A 21,550-nucleotide genomic window follows, 5' to 3' on the forward strand; every position below is an offset into this window, starting at 1 on the left:
TCCGCATGTATTAAGAAATGAACATTATCGCATTTCCCTCTTTTCCTCATTTCCCTTCCTTACATTCACAAAATTTTATATGATTTAGTTCTGAGCCAAGCAAAGGAAGTGAATACTCTTTTAGCTGCTCTATAAAGAAGAACTTCAAAGAAAAATAATTATTATCTCTGGAAAATTAGAAAACTGGTTCTCTGAAAATCCGTTAAGGTTGAACTCTGATCAAACTAAACGATTATTTTCTTTTTATTTTTGACAGGCAGGTTATTATACATCACCTTTCTTCCATCACAATATACAGGGTGTTACAAAAAATGTGTCACAATGTTTTAGGAACAGATTCCTCACATCAAAATAGGAAAAAAGGGTGTTACATGAATGTGTCACAATATTTTGGGAACAGATTCCTCACATCAAAATAGGAAAAAAGGGTGTTACATGAATGTGTCACAATATTTTGGGAACAGATTCCTCACATCAAAATAAGAAAAAAAGGGTGTTACATGAATGTGTCACAATATTTTGGGAACAGATTCCTCACATCAAAATAAGAAAAAAAGGGTGTTACATGAATGTGTCACAATATTTTGGGAACAGATTCCTCACATCAAAATAGGAAAAAAGGGTGTTACATGAATGTGTCACAATATTTTGGGAACAGATTCCTCACATCAAAATAGGAAAAAAGGGTGTTACATCAATGTGTCACAATATTTTAGGAACAGATTCCTCACATCAAAATAGGAAAAAAGGGTGTTACATGAATGTGTCACAATATTTTGGGAACAGATTCCTCACATCAAAATAGGAAAAAAGGGTGTTACATGAATGTGTCACAATATTTTGGGAACAGATTCCTCACATCAAAATAGGAAAAAAGGGTGTTACATGAATGTGTCACAATATTTTGGGAACAGATTCCTCACATCAAAATAGGAAAAAAGGGTGTTACATGAATGTGTCACAATATTTTGGGAACAGATTCCTCACATCAAAATAGGAAATAAAAGGGTGTTACATGAATGTGTCACAATATTTTGGGAACAGATTCCTTACATCAAAATAAGAAAAAAAGTTCATATGGACCTGTGCTCAAAAGTCGATAGTTTTGGAGTTATAGGATGCCGAAAACATGAAACAAGTGAAATTTAAAAGTTCACAGTTTCAATACTATGGGACCTATCGAAGTCGGGCCAAGACATCACTAAGAAACTGGTACGTGAACTATCCAAATATTCATGTTTAAGAATGCTCCAGTACTTGTACACCAATTTTCAGAGAGTTAGGTGGAGAGTGATCAAGTACTCCCAAACAGCCTGTCTAAAAATAATTGTGAAAGCACCGGAGGTTCTGAAAGGTGGATATTTGGATAATTGAATACTAGTTCCCCAGTGATGTCTTGACCCGACTACGATCAGTCCTATAGTAGTAGTGGAATTATGGACTTTTAACCCCTTCAGTGCGTAATTTTCAGATACGAACCGCTGTAAAAAAGTGTAGGTTTTTTTTTTTTTTTTTTTAACTGGAATTTGTTACCTTTTAATAACTTTTGAACCTCTCAAGCAATCACAATGAAATTTTCGGCATTATGATCTTTGTTGCTTCTAATTAGCTACTATAATTTGTCATTGGCGTATTTATGGTTATCATCATCATCATAGGTTAGGTTACACAAAATTTGCGAATGTCTCAACAGATCAAGCCCAATTTTTCTGTGTGATCTCTTGGGGTTCCTCGGTGAGCGCAAACTCGCTAAATATTGTCGGGAATAACATTACTCATACTATGGGCAAGTATATTCGCCATACGCAATACGAAATAGCCAAAGCAAAATGAAAGCGTATATATACGCCATCCGCACAGCAGGTGCGTTTTGAAGACACGAGTTAACTCGCCACCCACACTGAAGGGGTTAAAGTTTATTTTTTCACGTTTCCAGCACCCTATAACTACGAACCTATGCATTTCCGACCATAGGTTCATATGAACATTTCTCTTATTTTGATGCGAAATATTGTAACAAAATTTTTGTAACACCCTGTATACTACAAGTTGTGAATATGTGGATCAGCAAAATTTTTAGGTATAACTATTGACAAAACAAAATCAAATGGAATGAACATATAAAAATTATCTGTAATAAACTATCCTCAGCAATATACACAATCAGATATCGAGTATCTATATTAGATAATCAATCTATATTATCAACATACTATTATCTTTATTTACGGCATAGTGTTTTGGGGAACTTAATCAGAGATAAATAAAGTTTTTGACTTGCTAAAAATGGTGATAGGACAGGGTGTCAACAAAAATTCCAAAATGAAATTTTGTGATTCTTTCCTGACCTTTTTTTTTTTTTTTTTTTTTTTTTACCAAACCATAAACTTTCCTAATATTTATTTATTTACTTATTTATTTATTTAACCATCACCAGATACAGCTCAGAGGCCATTTTACACTGGATATTCAACAACAACAATAACAATGGAAAGGATTTGGGAAGGTATCGGCCAGGGCCTGTTTAGTAGGTACCACCCCGGCATTTGCCTGTTAGGATTGATAACAGTATTCAAAAACTAATAACAGTACGTATATTCTTTAGCCCTTATCTTCATCTTATCACTATTTTCAAAGGCTGTTCCCTGGAGCGATAAAAACTTGGTGTTTTCTCACAGCTGAATAAACTGGATAGATGTGTAGGGGTTTCGGCGATGCTATGTGATTTGCATCGCCACTGCTCAATGATGCGAGCTAAAGAACAATCTCAAGAGCGAATTTGGGTGTGAATTAGGTCGAATTTTCATGCATGAGATAGAACCGTGCTTTGCTTACGATTTGGTAGCGTCTAAAGTCGACCATATACAGTTTTGGAGGTGAATTTTGACGTTTTATAGAACAAAATTTTCCAGTTTACACTTAAATTTCTACAGATTAAAAAAAAAAAAAAAAATCGTGACTCGAAAGCTAAATGTCGCGACTTTTTTTTAATTTTCAGGACCGTTTTCTGATTTCGTGACTTTTTCATAATTTTCTTGGCAGCGATAGACATCCTGTAAGAATATAACACACTCCAGTTATCGGAGAAGCTGGCGTGAACTTAAAAAAAGGTTATATTCACAATGTCAGTAACTTGAAACTACTACTACATAATTTCTTATCGAAGGCAATATCTCCAAAGTTTTTCATTACGGGAGTCACAGCACTGAACGTGTCGAACAGCACTGAACCACTCTGCCATCTATTGAAGTGACGCATTTACGCAATTTAAATACAAATTGTAATAACTTAATTTCACTGTGAAACGAAAAGCTAAAGTAAAATTTGTGTGGAAATATTGTATTGTGATCGGATTTATGTATCTTTACATCCTTTTAGAGCTCTAGTTAAAGCCTTTCTATTCCAGGTTTGCCCCTTCTGGCGCTGCTGTCGTGTTTTCCCATACCTTCCTCAAAAGAGAAGAGACAAGTTGCTGCAGTCGAGATCTTTCAATAGTTGGATGGGAAAATAGTGCTACAATGAATTACTTCACAGACTTCGCTGTGCTCTGCCTTGTTACCCATTCTAAGTATCCAAAGATGTTCACTCGTCAAGACCAAACGACTGAATGATTAAAATGGCAACGCAACTAAGGTCATTCACTTCTTTCCCTTAAGCAAACGGAGGACTTCCTCCGTCAGAGGGTGGCGAGGGTGGGGCCGAATTATGTTTCACATATTTTCCGAGGGCACACCTGAAATAGATAAGTTCTAGTATGGAAGGGAGCGAAATTGAAGTTGTACGATTGATTCTAATTATATATATATATATAAACAGAGAGACACACAAAAGTAATGCAATAAACAGCATTGCAATATCTTTTAAAATAACCAGCTTCATGTACAGTGATACATAAAGTAGGTATTAAAGTAGTGTATGATATGTAATGAGTAGAGACATGATTTTTTGGTGACACGCGAAAACGCGAAATGTATCAGTTTTGTACGAAAGTATTGTGTATCTAAAATATATAATTTTTCACTATTTGTTAGGCCATATAACGCTCGCGATTAAACGCGAAATTCTGTCGAATTAGCGAAATTTGCAACAAGTCTTGATATTCCACGAAATTTACGCGAAAGTGACAATTTTTCGGCGCTTTTACGATTTATTCATTACCATTACTTGGCAGTTATTAGCAATGTGATGAAAATTCCCATTTTTGAGAAAATAGACTACCATGATTTTTTAAAATTTTACATGCAGTTAGAAAATGAGGTCCAAATGGTATCTACTGATGAAGTAGATAGTTTGGAAGGAGTGTTAAATGAGCATTCAGAAATCGCTGGAAAGTGTCTCCAACTAATGTACATATCAGTTTCGAATGTTGATGTGGAGAGGGCTCGCTCTTCTCACAATGCCATACTTACCGACAAAAGAACAAATTTAATAACTAGAATACATTGAAACAATACTTACGTGTTATCTGCATAAGTAAACTGTGAGTACTTAAGTTATTTCTTTCTATTAATATTCGCTCTCTGTGTTTTTTTTTTTCTTTAAATGATACTTTTATTCAATGAGGATGCTTAGTGTTATTTTTTAAAAACTCAAATATTGTGTAATATAGTCATACATGAGCTCATGCCATGATGATTGATGAGTGTAAATTAAGATGAAATAAAAGGTAACTAATTTTAATTGCCAGTGAAAATAGTGTTCTTACATTGAATTTTTATTCACCGATTTTATCCCGCTTTACGCATATTTTTATAACGTAATTACGAATTGTTATTTACCACAAAGTCGAGCCTCTAGTAATGAGATACTTACTTGATCTGTGATGAATATTACTATGTTTTGTTTTGTTGAATGACTTCCCTATACCCTGTGGCTGATTCTTAACTTCCTCACGAGATGGGGTCACAAACATCAATTTTGCTTCTTGATCAGTGTGAGCAGACGATGAAGACTCCCTCACTGTCACCCAATATTTACAGTTGAATTTTAGGCCATATAAATCAAAATATGGCTCCTGGAAAGAAAATGTTAAACTATTAATTACATAGGATCTTTTACCCGTAACAATTCAAAGACTGAAAAAGTGCGAAACTGAGACGGGAATCGAACTTGGGTATCTGGCTTAACTTACCATCTGTACTAATAAACAGCTATGGCCACTAAACTTGATATTATATGAGTACATAAGAAGAATGAACCAATTATCCTTACAAATCACTTTAATCAAAATTAAGAATCAAAATTGTTGGACAGTTGGGATTCGAATCTAGCAACAATGACAATTATGTAAAAGTATAAAGTTATAGCTTGGAGCTATCAAAGATATATCAAGAGAAATTCAACTTACACAGATAAAATTCGACTTCTAGAGGTTCACAGATACGAAAGTCAGAGTTACTAAGGATTTTAAATATGATTATGAAACCTTTAAAATTCAACTTATCGAGATTGAAATTTTTAAACATTCGATTTACAGAGTTTTTTTTTTTTTTTTTTTTTTAACATTAAGTGTTATGGAAAGTTCAAGAGAATGTGAAAAAATATTCGAGTTGTCAAGGAATCAAGTTGTCGAGGTCCAACTGTATAATGTTTTAGTTGCACTTCTATCAATTAATGAGGAAATGGACAAATTTCAAAGAATATTACGCATATTTTTTTTAAAATATACAATTGATTTATGTGTTTATCAAATTTGACATTTTGGTCTAATATTACACTTAAAAAATAGATCTGATATCACTGTGTCGTAGAATTTTTTCAAACAATTTTTAGAGAACATTTAGGGTTTTGTCAAACTTTATTTTACTACTAACACAATACCCATTCTTATAAAAGGGAGAACACGTTTCATTTTGGACATAAAGGGCAACGGAGGCTGAAATTGAATTTAAACCGGATAGGGAGTGTAACTATTCATCTTAGTAACCCCGAAAAAGTGAATGCGGCACCAATATCGGTCATTTTCAATCATTTTTATTTATTTCCCCCTCCTTCCCCTCCCGTAAGTTGTACCGCCAAAGTGAAATGACAAAACCATCCCAGGCCCGAATCTTATCTATGTTGAAAATTAGATCGACATCGATTGGGTGGTACAAGAGTTATTAAATCGCAAACACAGTCATTAAATCTTCTACATGTATTCTATATCGTTTCTATATACAGTATAGCGCTAAATTCGTTGTACAAAAGCAGAGGAGTAATTCCTGAGAGTGAAACAAACAAAAAAGTTCCAATAAACATAGGGCGAAAACCCCATCGTTTACGTGTTATAGGCTGCCAAAAACATGAAAAAATGAATTTTAAAGGTCCATAGCTCCAAAACTATGGAATCTACTGTAGTCGGGTCAAGATTCCACTTAGGAACTAGTATGTGCTCTATCCAAAAATACATGTTTTAGAATCCTAAGGTACTCACGCAACAATTTTTATGGACGTAGTTGGAGAGTACTTTATATCATAGGCCCGTAGTCAAACTCCCTCTATAAAAATTGTTGGGGAAGCACCTCAGGATTCTGAAACACCCATTTTTGGATAGGGCATATACTAGTTCCTAAGTGGTCTTGACCCGACTACGGTAGGTCCCATAGTTTTGGGGCTATGGGCCTTTAAAATTCATCTTTTCCTGTTTATGGCAGCCTATAACACGTAAACGATGGGGTTTTCGCCCTATGTTTATTGGAACTTTTTTGTTTGTCTTACTCTCAGGAATCACTCCTCTGCTTTTGTACAACGAATTTAGCGCCGTACTGTATATTAATTGTTATATATATATCTCCCCATCCCCTCCCCCTACGTTGCACCATCAAAGTGAAGAGATAAAAACTATCCCAGGCTCGGAGCTCATCTATGTTGAATATTTGATCAAGATCGGTCCAGTGGTTTAAGAGTTTTTAAGTCACAAACATAGTCACTTTCATTTTATATAATAGATTTTCGTATGGACATTTCATGTATTGTTTAGAGCTTCTATAACTAAAACAGAACAATCGTGACCAACCATTATGATAAATGCTGCACTAAACCTGCTATCAGGCAATTATTATTTTTAGCAATGTACTAATTATTATAAAAATAATAACAAGAAAAAAATCGCCAATTACTTATTCTTCCAATTCACTTACATCTGTGAGGGCTAGAACTCTGCTTGGACCACTTTTAGCTTCACATGCACGTGACCACCACGTGACTGTATAACTCGTTTTCGTGTTGTTGTTCAGTGGCGCCCACGAGATGCGAGCTAGTAGTTGATCTCTACTCCAGTAAACACGAGACAACTGCAACCCATCGATTCTCCCCGGACGACTGTGCTCATCTGATGCCATATGAGACCCTATTCCTGCAACTTTAAAGACATATACATGTTGTTAACTGACACTTATTAATAGTGACTTTCTAGACAATATGTTTATTTATTTAATGAACTAACTTCAGCAAGTAAATTACTTACTTGGTAAACATTTATTTAATGAAATAATATCAGTATAGTAAATAAATGATTCTCCATTTAAACAATTTATTTATTTAACGAAATAACTTCACTAAACAAATCAATCATTAGGTAAGGCATTTATTTATTTAATGAAATAACCTTAATAAACTAATGACTTATTACGAAATGATCATCATCATAGGTATTCTGCCATTATTGGCAGGTCACTTGCTGTAACTGAGAAGCTTCCATGCTCCACGGTCTTCCCCTAACCTCTTCGTCTTTACGCACGATTTTTTTGTTTTTGATATCGTTCATTAATTGCAGTCTCCTTCGCCCCCTCCCTTTCTTTCCTGCCACCATACTCTCCCGTACGTCCCTCATGATACAGTTCCTTCTCAATCAATGTCCCAACCAGTTTCTCTTCCTCTTTTTAATAATATCTGAAATTGTTCTTTTCTCCTCCACAATTTCTAACCTTCTCATTCCATTTCTGCTTCACCCAGCTAATTCTCTCAATTCTTCCCCACACCCACATTTCAAAAACTTCCAGTTGTTTTTCATCATTTTTGCGTAATGTCCACGTTTCTGACACTTACAGTACAACACTCCACACGAAATATTTCATAAGTCTTTTTCTCAACTATTTATTCAAGACCCCACAAAATAATATTTTCTTCCTCCTAAACGCTTCTTTCGCCATTTCTATTCTTGCTTTTATTTCATGTTCGCACTTCACATCATCAGTAATATATGATACCACCCAGGTATCGAAAACTAGTCACCTATTCTATTTTCTCCTCTCTTACTTTTATATTTGACACCGACCGCTTCGTTCCAATCACTATGGCTTTTGTCCTTCTAACATTTATTTTCATGCCATATTCTTTACAGCTCTTCTTCAAGTTTTCTAACATCTTATTAACTTTCTTTTCAGAAGCTGTAACAAGCACCATATCATCTTCAAATCGTATACGCTTAATCATTCTACCTCCTACTGAAATGTTGTCTTCATTACGTAGGCTATTTTCACTATCTGCTCTTCATATATATTAAATACAGTAATACTGACGAGAGACAGGATGCTTGTCGAAATCCCCTTTCATTGCACTTCTCCTCTGTTATTTCCTCCTCTATTCTAACACTTACTAATACTTAGGTAGAGAATATAAACAGCCATTTATGGTCAATAATCTAGTTACGGAAAATAGTTTATTTCTTACCTAAACCTTTGCTACTGTGAAGAATGTTACCTCAATTTCATCAGTCAAGAGAGTTCCCTCGCAGCTATACGCCAGTGGTTTTCATTTTATTATTTATTTATTTATTTATTTATTACTTACCACAGACTTTACTGAGTGCCCACTCTTTTAAATATCACGATATCATGACACATTTGATTTTGTTTTATTAATAGCAATATAAATTGTAGTGGTATAAGAATATCCCGTGGAAACGTGCCTTTACAGGTCAGAGTAGAAGGAAGAAAACTTCAAGAGGTCGATAATTTTAAGAATCTGGGAAGTATTTTGAGGAGAGATGCTTACTGCACGAGTGAGATCAGGTGGAGAATTGAAATAGCCAAAGAAGCAATCAACAAGAAAACATCACTCTTAACTAGCAGCTTTAATAGGACTAAGAAAGAAGTTAGTCAAGTGCTATATATGGAGTATTGGACTATAGTTCAGAGACTTGGACATTACTAAAGTTAGAGCAGAAATATTTAGAAATGTGATGTTGGAGGAAGATGGAGAAAATGAAATGGACGGAGAGAGTAACAAACGAAGATGTTTTAAAACGGATAGGAGAGAAGAGAACGCCTCTAGCCACCATCCTTAAGTAAAAAGGCCAACTGGATTGGACACATCTTGCGAAGAAATTGTCTTTTTCATACCACCATAGAAGGAAAGATGGAAGGAAAGCGAGGAATAGGAAGAAGAACAAATGATCGATAATTTGAAAAAGAGAAGAAAATATTGGGAGTTAAAAGAGGAAGCTGAAAATCGAGAAACGTGGAAGAAACATTTCCAGGTCCAAAGTGAAAATTAAGAAGAAAAGAAATAAGATAAAAGAAGAAAAAAACAGGTTCCAAAGACACTTCTTCTGGAGACAAGTTGGTCACAGAATGGTTCCAGAAGAAGTGTTCATCAAGGAACTTCTATCATAAAAAGAGCGATCTTGATCGATCAATAAAGAGAAAGTTCTTGAAAAATACGGAGGAGAGAATCATGTGGATTAGTAGTGACAGAAGGAAGGCAAAATAAAATATAGACGAATTCACAAGCAAGTGGAAACCAATGGATATGATAAAGGAAGGCTAAGGATGGAAGGAATAAGAAAGGACCAGAATAATAAGAAAGAAAGATAAGAAAGAAGAAGATGGAAGGGAAGAAAAGAAGCCATGGAAGGGAAGAAAAGAAGCCATGGAAGGGAATAGAAAGTATGGGGAAGGACATGGAGATAATTAAGAGAGTATTAAAGAAAATAGGGAAAGTTTTAACGTACAGGAAAGGGAGTAAGAGACTATTGGACGTGTTGGCATGAGGAGGAAGAAGAAAGAAGAAACCTGAGAAGAAATGATGAAAAGAAGAGGACTGGTTTATAAGATAAAGTGTAGTGGCTGTAACAATTGTTATATTGGTGAAAGAGGAAAAAAAAAAAAAAACACTGAAAGAAAGGTCAAAACAGCAACAAAGATGATGTAAGATTGGAAAGGCAAAGAAATGTCATTTTCAAGCAGGAGGGTCACGTGACATAATTGAATTGAATTGAATTGAATTGAAAATGCCTTTATTCATGAGGCGAGGTTCAGCCGTAGGCTGCTCTACCACCTAACCTCAACAAAAGTACAATCAGGAATGTCACATGAGAATATATATATAAAGATATTATACACGTGCATATATAACGACAATAAACATATAGCGTTTAGTTAACTACAAACTAATATTATATATATATATATATATTGAAGAAAACCAATATGAAGTAAGAATATAATAGTTGTTCAGGTACAATAGACCTAATACTTGTCCTCTATACTACAATATGCATACAAAATTGGTTTATTTGCTGCAGGCTAAGGCGTAGGTGTTCAAGCTAAGTTTCTGTCGATGTAAAAGATGATCCTTTACCCTACGTTTCAAGGTCAAAAATCCTTTGCACTCGATTATATCGGAAGGTAATGAATTCCAGGCTCTCACGGCTGAAATAGAGAATGATTTCGCTGCTTTTGTTAATGTATGCCGCGGGATGTCAAATGTACGGGAACGTTTTGTTTCGTATGAATGGATTTCATTTCGGAACGTCAGCTTACTTTTAAGATATAGGGGACCATTATTGTGTATGACTTTGTGTATCTGGCAGTACAGATGCAACAAACGCCTCCTTGAAATTGTTAGAATGTTGTTTTGATTTAGTAAGGGCAGTATATGTTCACATTTTCGCGTGTTATACATAAATCTCATGCAGGCATTTTGAACTTTTTGGATTGATATTGCTAAGGATTTAGTAATGGCTGGTCCATATACAGAATCACAATAGTCGAACAGTGGAAAAATAAGCGTGTTCACTAAATACAGTTTTGTGTTCTGATTTAGAAAATCATTATATTTGTATAATAATCGCAGAATTGATATTGATTTATTAGAAACAGTAGATATATGTCGCTGTCATTTTAACTCACCATCTAGTATTAATCCGAGATTTTTTACTGAAGGTGAGTAATCTAACGGCGTGTCTCGAATGGAAATATTAATTTGTCCAGTTTCCAATTTCCTAAGATTTTCTCTTGTTCCCATGACTGTAAATATGCATTTACTTGCGTTTATTTTTAAGGAATTGGACAAGCACCAATCACTAAATATTTCTAAGTCCTCATTGATGAGGGCTGCACTTTGTAAGGCGTGCTCTGGAGACGTGGCTAAGCAGAGTTGTGTATCATCCGCGTACAGATGTATTCTAGAGTGTAGCTTTGGTACGTCTGCTGTATATAGACAAAATAGCAGAGGTCCTAGTATTGATCCCTGTGGCACTCCTCTTTGAAGATTGATTCGGTTTGATACTGCAAGTTTAGGATCTCTTAGTACCACTCTTTGTTGTCTATCTGAAAGATATGATCTGAACCACTGGATCGTGTTAGTGGAAAAGTTATAGTATTTCATTTTAGCTAGGAGTAAGTCGTGATGAACTGAATCAAATGCTTTAGTAAGATCTAATAATACCAGAAATGATATCTGGTTGTTATCTAATGCTCGAAAAATGTCGTCAGTGATATGAAGTAGGGCTGTGGCAGTGCTATGTGAATTGCGAAAGCCTGATTGGTGTAGGGGTAAGATGTTATTATTAATGACGTAATCATTGAGCTGGTTATGCACAAGTTTCTCCATAACTTTGGACAATATTGGTAATAGGCTAATAGGCCTAAGGTCGTTTAGAGATGATACATTTTGCTTTTTCGCTATAGGCATTACAAAAGCTTCTTTCCAGGATAATGGAAAGGAGCATGTGGTTATGGAATAATTTATTATATGTGTTAAAGGTGATATAATATGTGGTAAAACAAGTCTAAGCATCTTTCCTGTAATGCCTTCGTGTCCAGCTGCATTTGAATTTAAATTTTTAATAGCGTTCTGAACATCAAAGTTGTTTATGTTACGGAGTTCGAATGAATTCATACTTGAACAGAATTTAGTATTGTTATATACAGTTAGGCGGTTTTGAACTGCATTCTCGTCGATATTTCTATCATTACATATTTCACCAAAGTGCGCGTTAATCTCATTGCAGTCTGCAAGATCATCTGGTAATGCTTGGGAATTTTTTCGACTACTAATACCAAGGGTTCTTAATTTATTCCATACGTCCTTGGATCTCAGATTATAACTATTGAAAAACTGTGTGAAATATGCTCTTTTCTCTTGTCGTATCACGGCTGTAGTAAAGTTCCGTAATTGTTTGTATTCATTCCAAAGAACATCAGTTCTTGTCCTTTTGAATTTGAGATATGCACGATTTTTTAATTTTATTAGAAGCTGGACGTTGTCAGTTAACCACGGACTGTTGTGTTTTGTAATCCTCGAAGAGCATAGAGGGGCATGTTTATCAAAAATGCTAACTATTGTGTTTTCTAAGAATTCGACTTTCTTATCTACGTCAGGTAGGTTTTCAATTGGTTTCCAATCTATGCGTTCTATATCACTAGTGAATTTGGACTGATCAAAATACTTAAAATTGCGATATGTCTTTATTTTGCTCTTGTCTTTTGTTGGCTTTTCTAATTGCAAACATATATATGCTAAAGAGTGATCTGAAGTACCGATTGGTAGTTTTACTCCACTGGAGTGAATTATATTGCTATTACTAGTAATAAATACATCAAGAAGTGTTTCAGTGGTTTCAGTGATGCGTGTTGGTTCTTTTAAGATTTGCGACAGCTGAAAGCTATCAAGTATTGAACATAAATAAGCTGTGTCACACTTCGAAGGTGTAAGGAAATCACAATTTAGATCTCCTATAATGAGCAGATTATCAGTCATAGAGCCTACATTCGTGATTACTTCTTCGAGCATCGCCAATTTAGTGTATGCAACGCTGGGTGGTCTGTATATGGCACATATGCCTAACCTAAGCGAATTTATGGTAATCTTGAGACATACACAGTCAATTTCGTCTTTATGCGAGACATCAACATTAAGCAGTTTCACATTTAAATTACTACGGAAATATACAGCAACTCCTCCTCCTCGCCTGTCCGTCCGACCACTTCTCAACAAACGATAGTTATTTATTTCAACGGCTGATGAGTTTAGGGCACTATCGAGCCATGATTCAGTTATGACAATAAGATCGTATTTTTCCTAGTTTGCCAAGATTCGCAATTCGTCAATTTTTGGAGCAAGGGAGCGAACATTTGCTTGAGCAATGCTAAGCTTCGTTGATTTTTTATCGGGAGCCCTATGCTGTATAAAAGATTCATTAGTACTGTTCGTGAGAGTTGTATTGGTTCCTACTGTATATGGTGTTCTATTCATAAATTAGAAATCTACTGAGTGTTGCATAAAAATTGAATATAACCTGAGTGCATGGATGACTATGTAAATATATAGAGATATTTAACTTAAGGTATTCTATTAGCTTACCTTGACCTGCAGCAACCAAACAACCAATTAAGATACACAAATTTGAACACATTATAAATATCATACCTATACAAACACTAGAAATATAATTATCACTATCGAAAGTAGAAAATACGAATTGCAAAAGAATAAACGTATCAATATAGTAGACGGTAATGAGTACAAACTTTGCGGCAAAATATCCGTGCTTACAATTTAGCATGGTTTATGCTTGTTGTGCTGTAGTCCCAAATTGTTAAATACATTTAAAAATATATAATTAAAAAATATTTAGGCCAGAAACGATTACGAAATATAACAAAATATTATTTTATGAGGTGTGAATTTTTACAATTATGCTTAGTAAATGATGTTTATACTGATATTCGTGTTATGGATGAGTGTTAAAAACCTATTTCAATCTCTTGAATATTGTAACAGCACTGTAACAATCATAGCATCAGTTTCGCTACATTAACTTCCATACCCACTCCGCAGAAGGTTTACAAATATTGTAGTAACATTCAGGAGAGAATTTTTTTTTTTTTTTTTTTTTTTTTTGCTATAGTATTATGAATACAAATTGTATAGAGTTCATGCTCTTTATTTGGAATAGGGTAGATTAGGTTTTTTTTACCTGTGCATATATTTTTGAAAATGTAATGCTTCTCCCTTAAACTTGGATGAGTGGAGCAAGTGGAATAACCTAACGATTTGCATTTACTATAACTTATCTTGTTTTAGTTCATAAAGCATTTTGTTATGCTTTTAATATTTTGATTTTACATTACTTTATCAAGAGTATAGTAGATCAAACAAATAGCAAATGGAGTCATTTTAGAACAGGTTATTTTATCTATAGTCTTGCTGTATTAAAATCGGTTCTTCTTCCAAAGTTGGCATACATTGAGCGGAACGTTACAATGGTTGTTTAACAACTTTGGCATGCGAGTTTCACAATTTACACACGAAATTTTACACACCATTTGTATTTTGTATTAAATTAGGATAAGCGTAAATTAACGGTTCTTCTTCCGTAGTTGGAGTACATCGCAATTGAAAAATTATAGCACACAAACTATGGAAATTTATCCGAAGTAACTCGTAAACAATATCCCACTTTAATTCACTGAACTCTGCTTAAAAGCTAAGGTTCGAAAGCTGTTGCAATGTTGTTATGAAATGCTTAGAATCACCGTTCACAACCACAATTTTGCCGTCTTGCGTAAAAACTCTTTTAGCCCCATATTTGCTCGAAGCCTTCCTCAGGAGCTCTAGTCTTGCCTGGCACAGATCTTCTCTTATTGTGATGCCTGTGTTTTTTAGTTTCCTCTTGTTCTTGAAAACCAAGGACCGTGTCCTGTAGCTACTGAATTTGACGATTATGGGTCGATGTTTGTCAGCTGCTCTAGGACCAATTCTGTGGCTTCTGGATATTTCCTCCTCGGCGACTTTTATTCCCAGACGTTCTTCAAACAAGGAAACAACAATTTTGTCGGTGTTTTCTGCCTGGGTTTCAGGGATACCAAATATTCTGATATTATCCCGTCGTTGGTACTGTTCTAGTTCGTCAACCTTGTCTCTAAGTTCTTCTATGGTGTCGTCTCTTTGCTTAATTTCTCTTCGCAGTTCCTTAACTTCTTCTGTATTGAAATTTATTGTTTCCTCTAAATGCTGCACTACGAGTTTTGCAGCATTTAATTGGTGCGAGATTGAAGTGTTAGCATGGGAAGAAAGGACGTTAATAAGAAAGTCAAAGGAGGCCAGGTTCATTGAGAAAGAGAAAAGCTGTGGTATGAATTGCAATGCTCGACTTAAAATTGACTAAAATTGGCTAAATCCGTTCTGATTAGCCAATCAGCTTTCACAAGCAGTTTCAGGGATCCTGTTATATTTAGATGCAACTCTCTCTTGTTTCCATAGTGTCTGATGAAGCGTTCAGTTGGTTGCCGAAACTGTTACACAGTTATTTTTAAATTGCAATTAACTGGCGTTTTCATCCGTATAAGTTTACTTTGCAGAACAGGGAAGTAGCAGAGGAGAGTTTTGAAATTTTTTTCTGGTAAAAATGTTCGTTTCCTCGTTTTATTCGTTTATAACTTGTAACACTCGCTCGGAGACTATCAAGAAAGAATTAAAACATACTCCATTTCATTCCAAAGATACTGTGTGAGTATTACGTTGATTACTCAATAGTACCTGAGGAAAAATACAATCATTTGCAATGGAAAAGCAGAAAATTAAATTTAACGAAGTGTAAGATAATGTTAATTAACACAAGTTTTAATTGGAGTGTAGATACAATCAGCGACAAAAGTTCTTCCTGTTTGTTAAAATTTATTTTGGGATTAACGGTGGTACGGCTGGAATGTACGACGGTGGTATGGCTAGAATGTACAACGACGGAATGCCTGGAACGTAGAATAAATTACATTGTTTTTAATGTACTGAAAACTGTATTCAAATTGTCCTTCCATTCTGAAGTTATTTACGAAACTTATTTCATCAAACGGAAATAACTTTTGTCACTGGCTGTACAAACTATACCTTGAATTGCAATTAAGTGGCCTTTCTTTTGGTATAAGCCTAGTTTGAGTGCTTCCAGAAACACGGAAATAATAGAGACAAATTTTGAAAATTTCCCTAAAAAAAGTTCATTACCTGATTTTATTAGCATATAACTTGAGTTCTTTTCTAAAACACGTGTATTAGATATCTAATAGTTGTGTGAACAATAGCATAAATCTTAACTAATTAACTAACTAACACCATGTCCTATGGAACCCGGAGGTTTAACGCCGCGTTCACAAAATCTCTCCACTGACTTCTATCCTTAGGTAACTGGATCCAGTTTCTACTTTGTATTCCTATCTCTGCAAGAATCATCTTAATATTGTCCTCCCATCTGCGCCTAGGTCTTCCTAATGGTCGTTTTCCGATTAGTCTTCCATTCAAGACTTTGAAAGCGTTTCTACTTTCTTCCATTCTAGCTACATGACCCGCCCACCTAAGCCTCCTAGATTTGACGACCCTAACAATGTTGGGTAAACCATATAAACTATGTAGTTCCTCGTTATGAAGTTTCCGCCATTCCCTATTCCCGTTCCTCTTGGGTCCGAATATTCGTCTCAGAATTTTGTTCTCAAATACTTTCAGTCTATGTTCTTCCCTCAGAGTAAGTGACCATGTTTTGCAACCATACAGAACAACAGGAATGATCATCGTTTTGTATATTTTAAGCTTCAAATTCCTCGACAGAATTCGCGACAACAAGAGATTTTGAACCAAATAATAACACGAATTCCCTGTTTTTAGTCGACATTTAATTTCTTCGTGAATATGATTTTCCTCTGTTAATATCGATCCTAGATATTTGAAAGTATCCACTTTATCAAAAGTATTATTTAATATTTTAACGCATCTATAATTTGCTGTATTACGTTCCCGACGCACTTCCACGTATTTGGTTTTCTCTGCATTTACTTCTAAACCCATGTCCCTGCAAGCGTTTAATAATATCTCTGCATTTATTTCTATTGTTCTCCCATCATCCCCTGTTAAATTTACATCATCAGCATATGCCATAACCTGGTGAATACCGCTTAACTGGAGGCCCTGCTTGCTACCTTTGATTTTCCTTATAGCGTATTCCAGAACAAAGTTAAATAATGATGGCGACATTCAAGTTTTCGACGTGAAAGCTGGTGGACAAAAATTTTCCTACCCGGACTGTACTTTGGGATTCATTTAAACATATCTTAATTAATCTAATTAGCTTTCTCGGTATTGCAAGTTCTGTAAGAACGTTGTATAATGTTTCTCTCCTAACCGAGTCGTACGCCTTTCTAAAATCAATAAATAGTTGATGTACCGGGCTACTGTATTCCCACTTTTTTTCGAGTATTTGGCGAATGGTAAATATTTGGTTTTAGCATATATCTTACATATATCTTAGCAAATAGTACAAATCTTACATCCTCTATTGTTGATTCATTGGCCATTGCTCAATTATTGTTTCTGCACATTCAGATTTCGAAAAAAAAAAAAAAAAAAAAAAACTCATATTTCGTCGCGTGTAACAATCCGTTTTAGGAAACGTACATACATGACGTGGATTTTACAGCAATTATTGTTACATATCGACTCTCCTCTGAGTCCGAGCTACGGTCAACTCACATGGCATAACATAGTAGCTCTTGATGGTTTTCCCCAGTTCCTGAAGGTGACGCACTACAGTCGACTGGGATACGTGTCATATGACCTCAGAATCTGTTAGTCTGAAGCTGCCAGATCTTGGCTGAACTTCGAAAGTTTTACAACCTTAACGGAATTTCTGGACAGGGTCGACCCTAGGCAATTTTCCGCCCCGTTCAATGGTATTATTTGCCGCCCCCTTTCTCCACAAAGAACAAATCTTAAAAGCCACGATTTTAAGTATGCCACTCCATCATGAACAACGAAGGCTGGGAAAGAGCACTCGCACTCAGAAAGGCCTAAAAACTACAAATACAATTTTGTTGTGTCTGTTTTCTTTTTAAAATAACCATCTATTATGTTAGTGAAAGATAAAGCAAACACAATTGCAGAGGAAAGATGACAACCCTTTTTATAGAATTCAATATCGACCTTCAATCTCAAAATATCAGTTTGCAATTCCAGTGCAACTAACTCTTTTATCTTTATTTCTTGATTTTTCTTCTACATCTGTTAAAAAGTTGAAAAAAAAAAAAAGAACTCGTTTCCATCTTCAATGACAAAGAACCTTGTTTTTGACAAAGACAAGAGTAGTTTCCGTATCAAAACTGTGATAACTAACTAAATGGTGCAGGTGTTCACTATTGTTCGTGAGTTAAGTACTGTGCTTGGCAAGAATGGGATTTGTTTGACCCTTTGCTTTAGCACTGTCAATATGACCTTAAACGAATGCAAGCTAAACATGATTTATGAATGTAGCATTTAAATAGAAAATCAGCTTAGTAAATTTAACTACTATCCAGTGGCGTAACTAAAGGCTTGGCGGTCCTCCCGCAGATAATGTGGAGTGGGCCCCCTTCTCTACATTCATCACAATTTGGGGTCCACTGATGGCTTGAGTCCTTGCCGCAATGCGGGGTCTACGGGGCTTTTATTTACGCCCCTGCTACTATCATCATAATGTCTGTTTCCAAGAAGAAATATTTATTTTAAATAATATAGTTATGACAAATTTTGGCGCCTCTTGAAACCTGCCATCCCATGCAAATGCACATGTTGCACATATGGTATAGCCGGCCTTGTTTCTAGACCCAACGAGTTGTTGTGCTGTGGTTCACTGCGCTTTTCCTTTCGCATGACAAACGTCTTGGGTTGCTGCCGCAACGTTATTCTTAAGTCTGAACTTATACGGTAACAGTGTATGTATCAGACATTGTTCCGCAGTCATCGTCACTGCCACTAAAAACTCACTGAAGATACTGACGGACTGGCTGCCTCCGTGTTAAATAGTCTGTTTGCCACATTACTTCTTGGACCAGTTTAAAATTGTACTTACGGTTAATCTCGCTATATACACTCACCTGTTGATTGGGTTGTGGAAATATTGCAAGACTTATGACTTATCCTTGCAATAATCGAATCAATTGTGAACCGAAGATTCTATAAGGATATTTTTAGTAACATAATCCGCTCCTGCTGTTAATAGTTTAGGGTGCAATTGTCATTCGAACAGAGTCCACATGGACAGTTCATGGATATTTCTCTACTCTTTAATTTTTATTTTCTTTTCTTCCTAGCTCTTCTCTTCCCTATGTGATGAAGTATTTAGCGAAAGCGTTGAAATGTATTTTTGTTTTTTTAGTTTACGAGATAATGTTCTCACTATTGAAAGACAGCCAACTTAATTGCAAATTTAAAGGAGATAAATTTCACTACACTTTACACTACTTCACCCTACACTTCAATTAGAACTGAATGAATAAACATATCTTTCATTTTGCAAAATTAAAATTTTCTACTTTTTCTTTGCAAGTGAGAATATATTGTATTTTTTCTCAAGTCAAGTCAAGTCAAGTTGGAGCAATGAACACAACATTCACAAGTATGTTTGGAATACAATGAGGTATGCCTTAATTCATCATGCCCTTCACGATTGGAGGGCAGATCATTAACAAGATCAGGTATGCAGATGATACGGTTATTATAGCTAGAACCGAAGAAGGACTACAGAAAATGATTGACAAAATAGTTGACACTGGGAAACTGTATGGAATGGAAAACAACTTGAAAAATCGAAAGTCTTGAAAATATTCCGTGGAAACAAGCCCTTACGAGTCAGGCTAGAATAAAGAGAACGTAAAGAGGTCGATAATTTCAAATATCTGGGAAGGTTTTAACGATAGACGTTTAGTGCACGGAAGATATCAGGTCAAGAATTACCATAGTTAAAGAAGCATTCAACAAGGAAAGGTCATTTTTAACTAGCAGGATCAATATTGGACTACGGAAGAAGTTGGTCAAGTGCTGGTTGTGAAACATTGGACTGCATGGTTCAGAAACGTGGACGTTACGGAAACTGCAGAAGAAATTTTTAAAGAGTTTCGAAATGTGGTGTTCACGGAAGATGGAGAAGATAAAATGAACAGAGAGAGCTACAAACGAAGATGTTTTAAAACGGATAGGAGAGAAGAGGACATTTCTATCCACCATCCTTCGTAGAAAGGCCAACTGGATTGGATATATCTTGCGAAGAAATTGTCTTCTTCATACTGCCATAGAAGGAAAGATGGAAGGAAAGTGAGGAATAGGAAGAAGAAGAACACAACTGATCGATAATTTGAAAAATAGAAGAAAATATTGAGAGTTAAAAGAGGAAGCTATAAATCGAGAAACATGGAAGAGACATTTCCAGAACCAAACTGAAAATTAAGAAGGAAAAGATGACAACCTCATTAGTCACAGGACCTACCAAAGAGCAGAATGCTTAATAATAATAATAATAATAATAATAATAATAATAATAATAATAATAATAATAATAATAATAATAATAATAATAATAATAATAATGCCTTAATTCTTTTCTTGTCTCAAAGGCAATGTTTCAGTTATAAGCGAATAAAATCAGAAAACACTTTATTTCTTCGAGAAGTTCCCTAAACGTGTTTCTGTCAAACAAAACTTACACCGAAGGAGAAACCACTTAATTATAATTTAAATACAGTAAAACCTGTATTTCTATCTTAAGTAGGGCTTGAGTTACATGCATTTAAGTAAAAGTCTACGATTTTGCAAGAAGAAAATCTTATAAAAAAGAGGCTGAAGATTTAAATACATTTTTCTGTCAAACGAATGGCGGTCAAGTTACGGAAATTTGAACGAGCACTTATTCTGACATACTGAATAAAATCAAAGAAGAAAAAACTAGCTTGTAGTAATAAAATCGATATGACCACTATTACAAGTTGCTCCTGCTGTTAATAATTCAGGGTGCAATTGTCATTCGAACAGAGTCCACATGGACAGTTCAAGGATATTTTTCTGCTCTTTAATTTCTGGAACAAAAGATTCAATGTATTTCAATCAACAAAAGTTTTCTTGTACACCTTATATTTGGAGAACTACATATACTGTAGCCAATTACAACTATCACTTAAATCAGTATGATGTGCTTATTACGTAGAAAATACGAAAATTCGATTTAGGGGCCGTTCAAAAATATTGTGATTCTGATCCAAAATGCATCAAAAGATCCAATATATTTCAATCAAAAAAAATTTTCTTCTAGACCTTTTATCTGGAGAACTGCATATCGTTTCATGAGAACCAGAGGAACGTAACTCCAAAAATTAGGTTTTTGTTTTCTTCATGTTTGGACATAATTTTGAAAGCCCCACTTGGTGTAAATGGACCGTAACGCCGTCTGTTCTCCTTGTCAATCATCTGTTGTGATGTAGCTCAATTACCATCTTATTAGAAACACATCTTTCTAAGAAAATAATATTTTTGTCCTCTCGTCTATAAAAAA

General features: G+C 35.1%; 1 protein-coding gene across 1 annotated transcript in view; it reads right to left on the reverse strand.

Moving 5' to 3' along the window:
* LOC145684463 (anosmin-1-like) overlaps window positions 1–21,550 on the reverse strand; it is a 199,848-nt gene that overhangs the window by 12,334 nt on the left and 165,964 nt on the right. The window contains exons 6-7 of the mRNA XM_081756886.1: window positions 7,122–7,342; window positions 4,813–5,014 (exon numbers count right to left, since the gene is read on the reverse strand). Coding sequence (XP_081613012.1) covers window positions 4,813–5,014; window positions 7,122–7,342 — 423 coding nt within the window. The remainder of the gene's footprint in view (window positions 1–4,812; window positions 5,015–7,121; window positions 7,343–21,550) is intronic.

Source organism: Thermobia domestica, chromosome 4 (genome assembly GCF_964235325.1).
Source record: "Thermobia domestica chromosome 4, izTheDome1.hap1.1, whole genome shotgun sequence".
NCBI classification, from domain to species: domain Eukaryota; kingdom Metazoa; phylum Arthropoda; class Insecta; order Zygentoma; family Lepismatidae; genus Thermobia; species Thermobia domestica.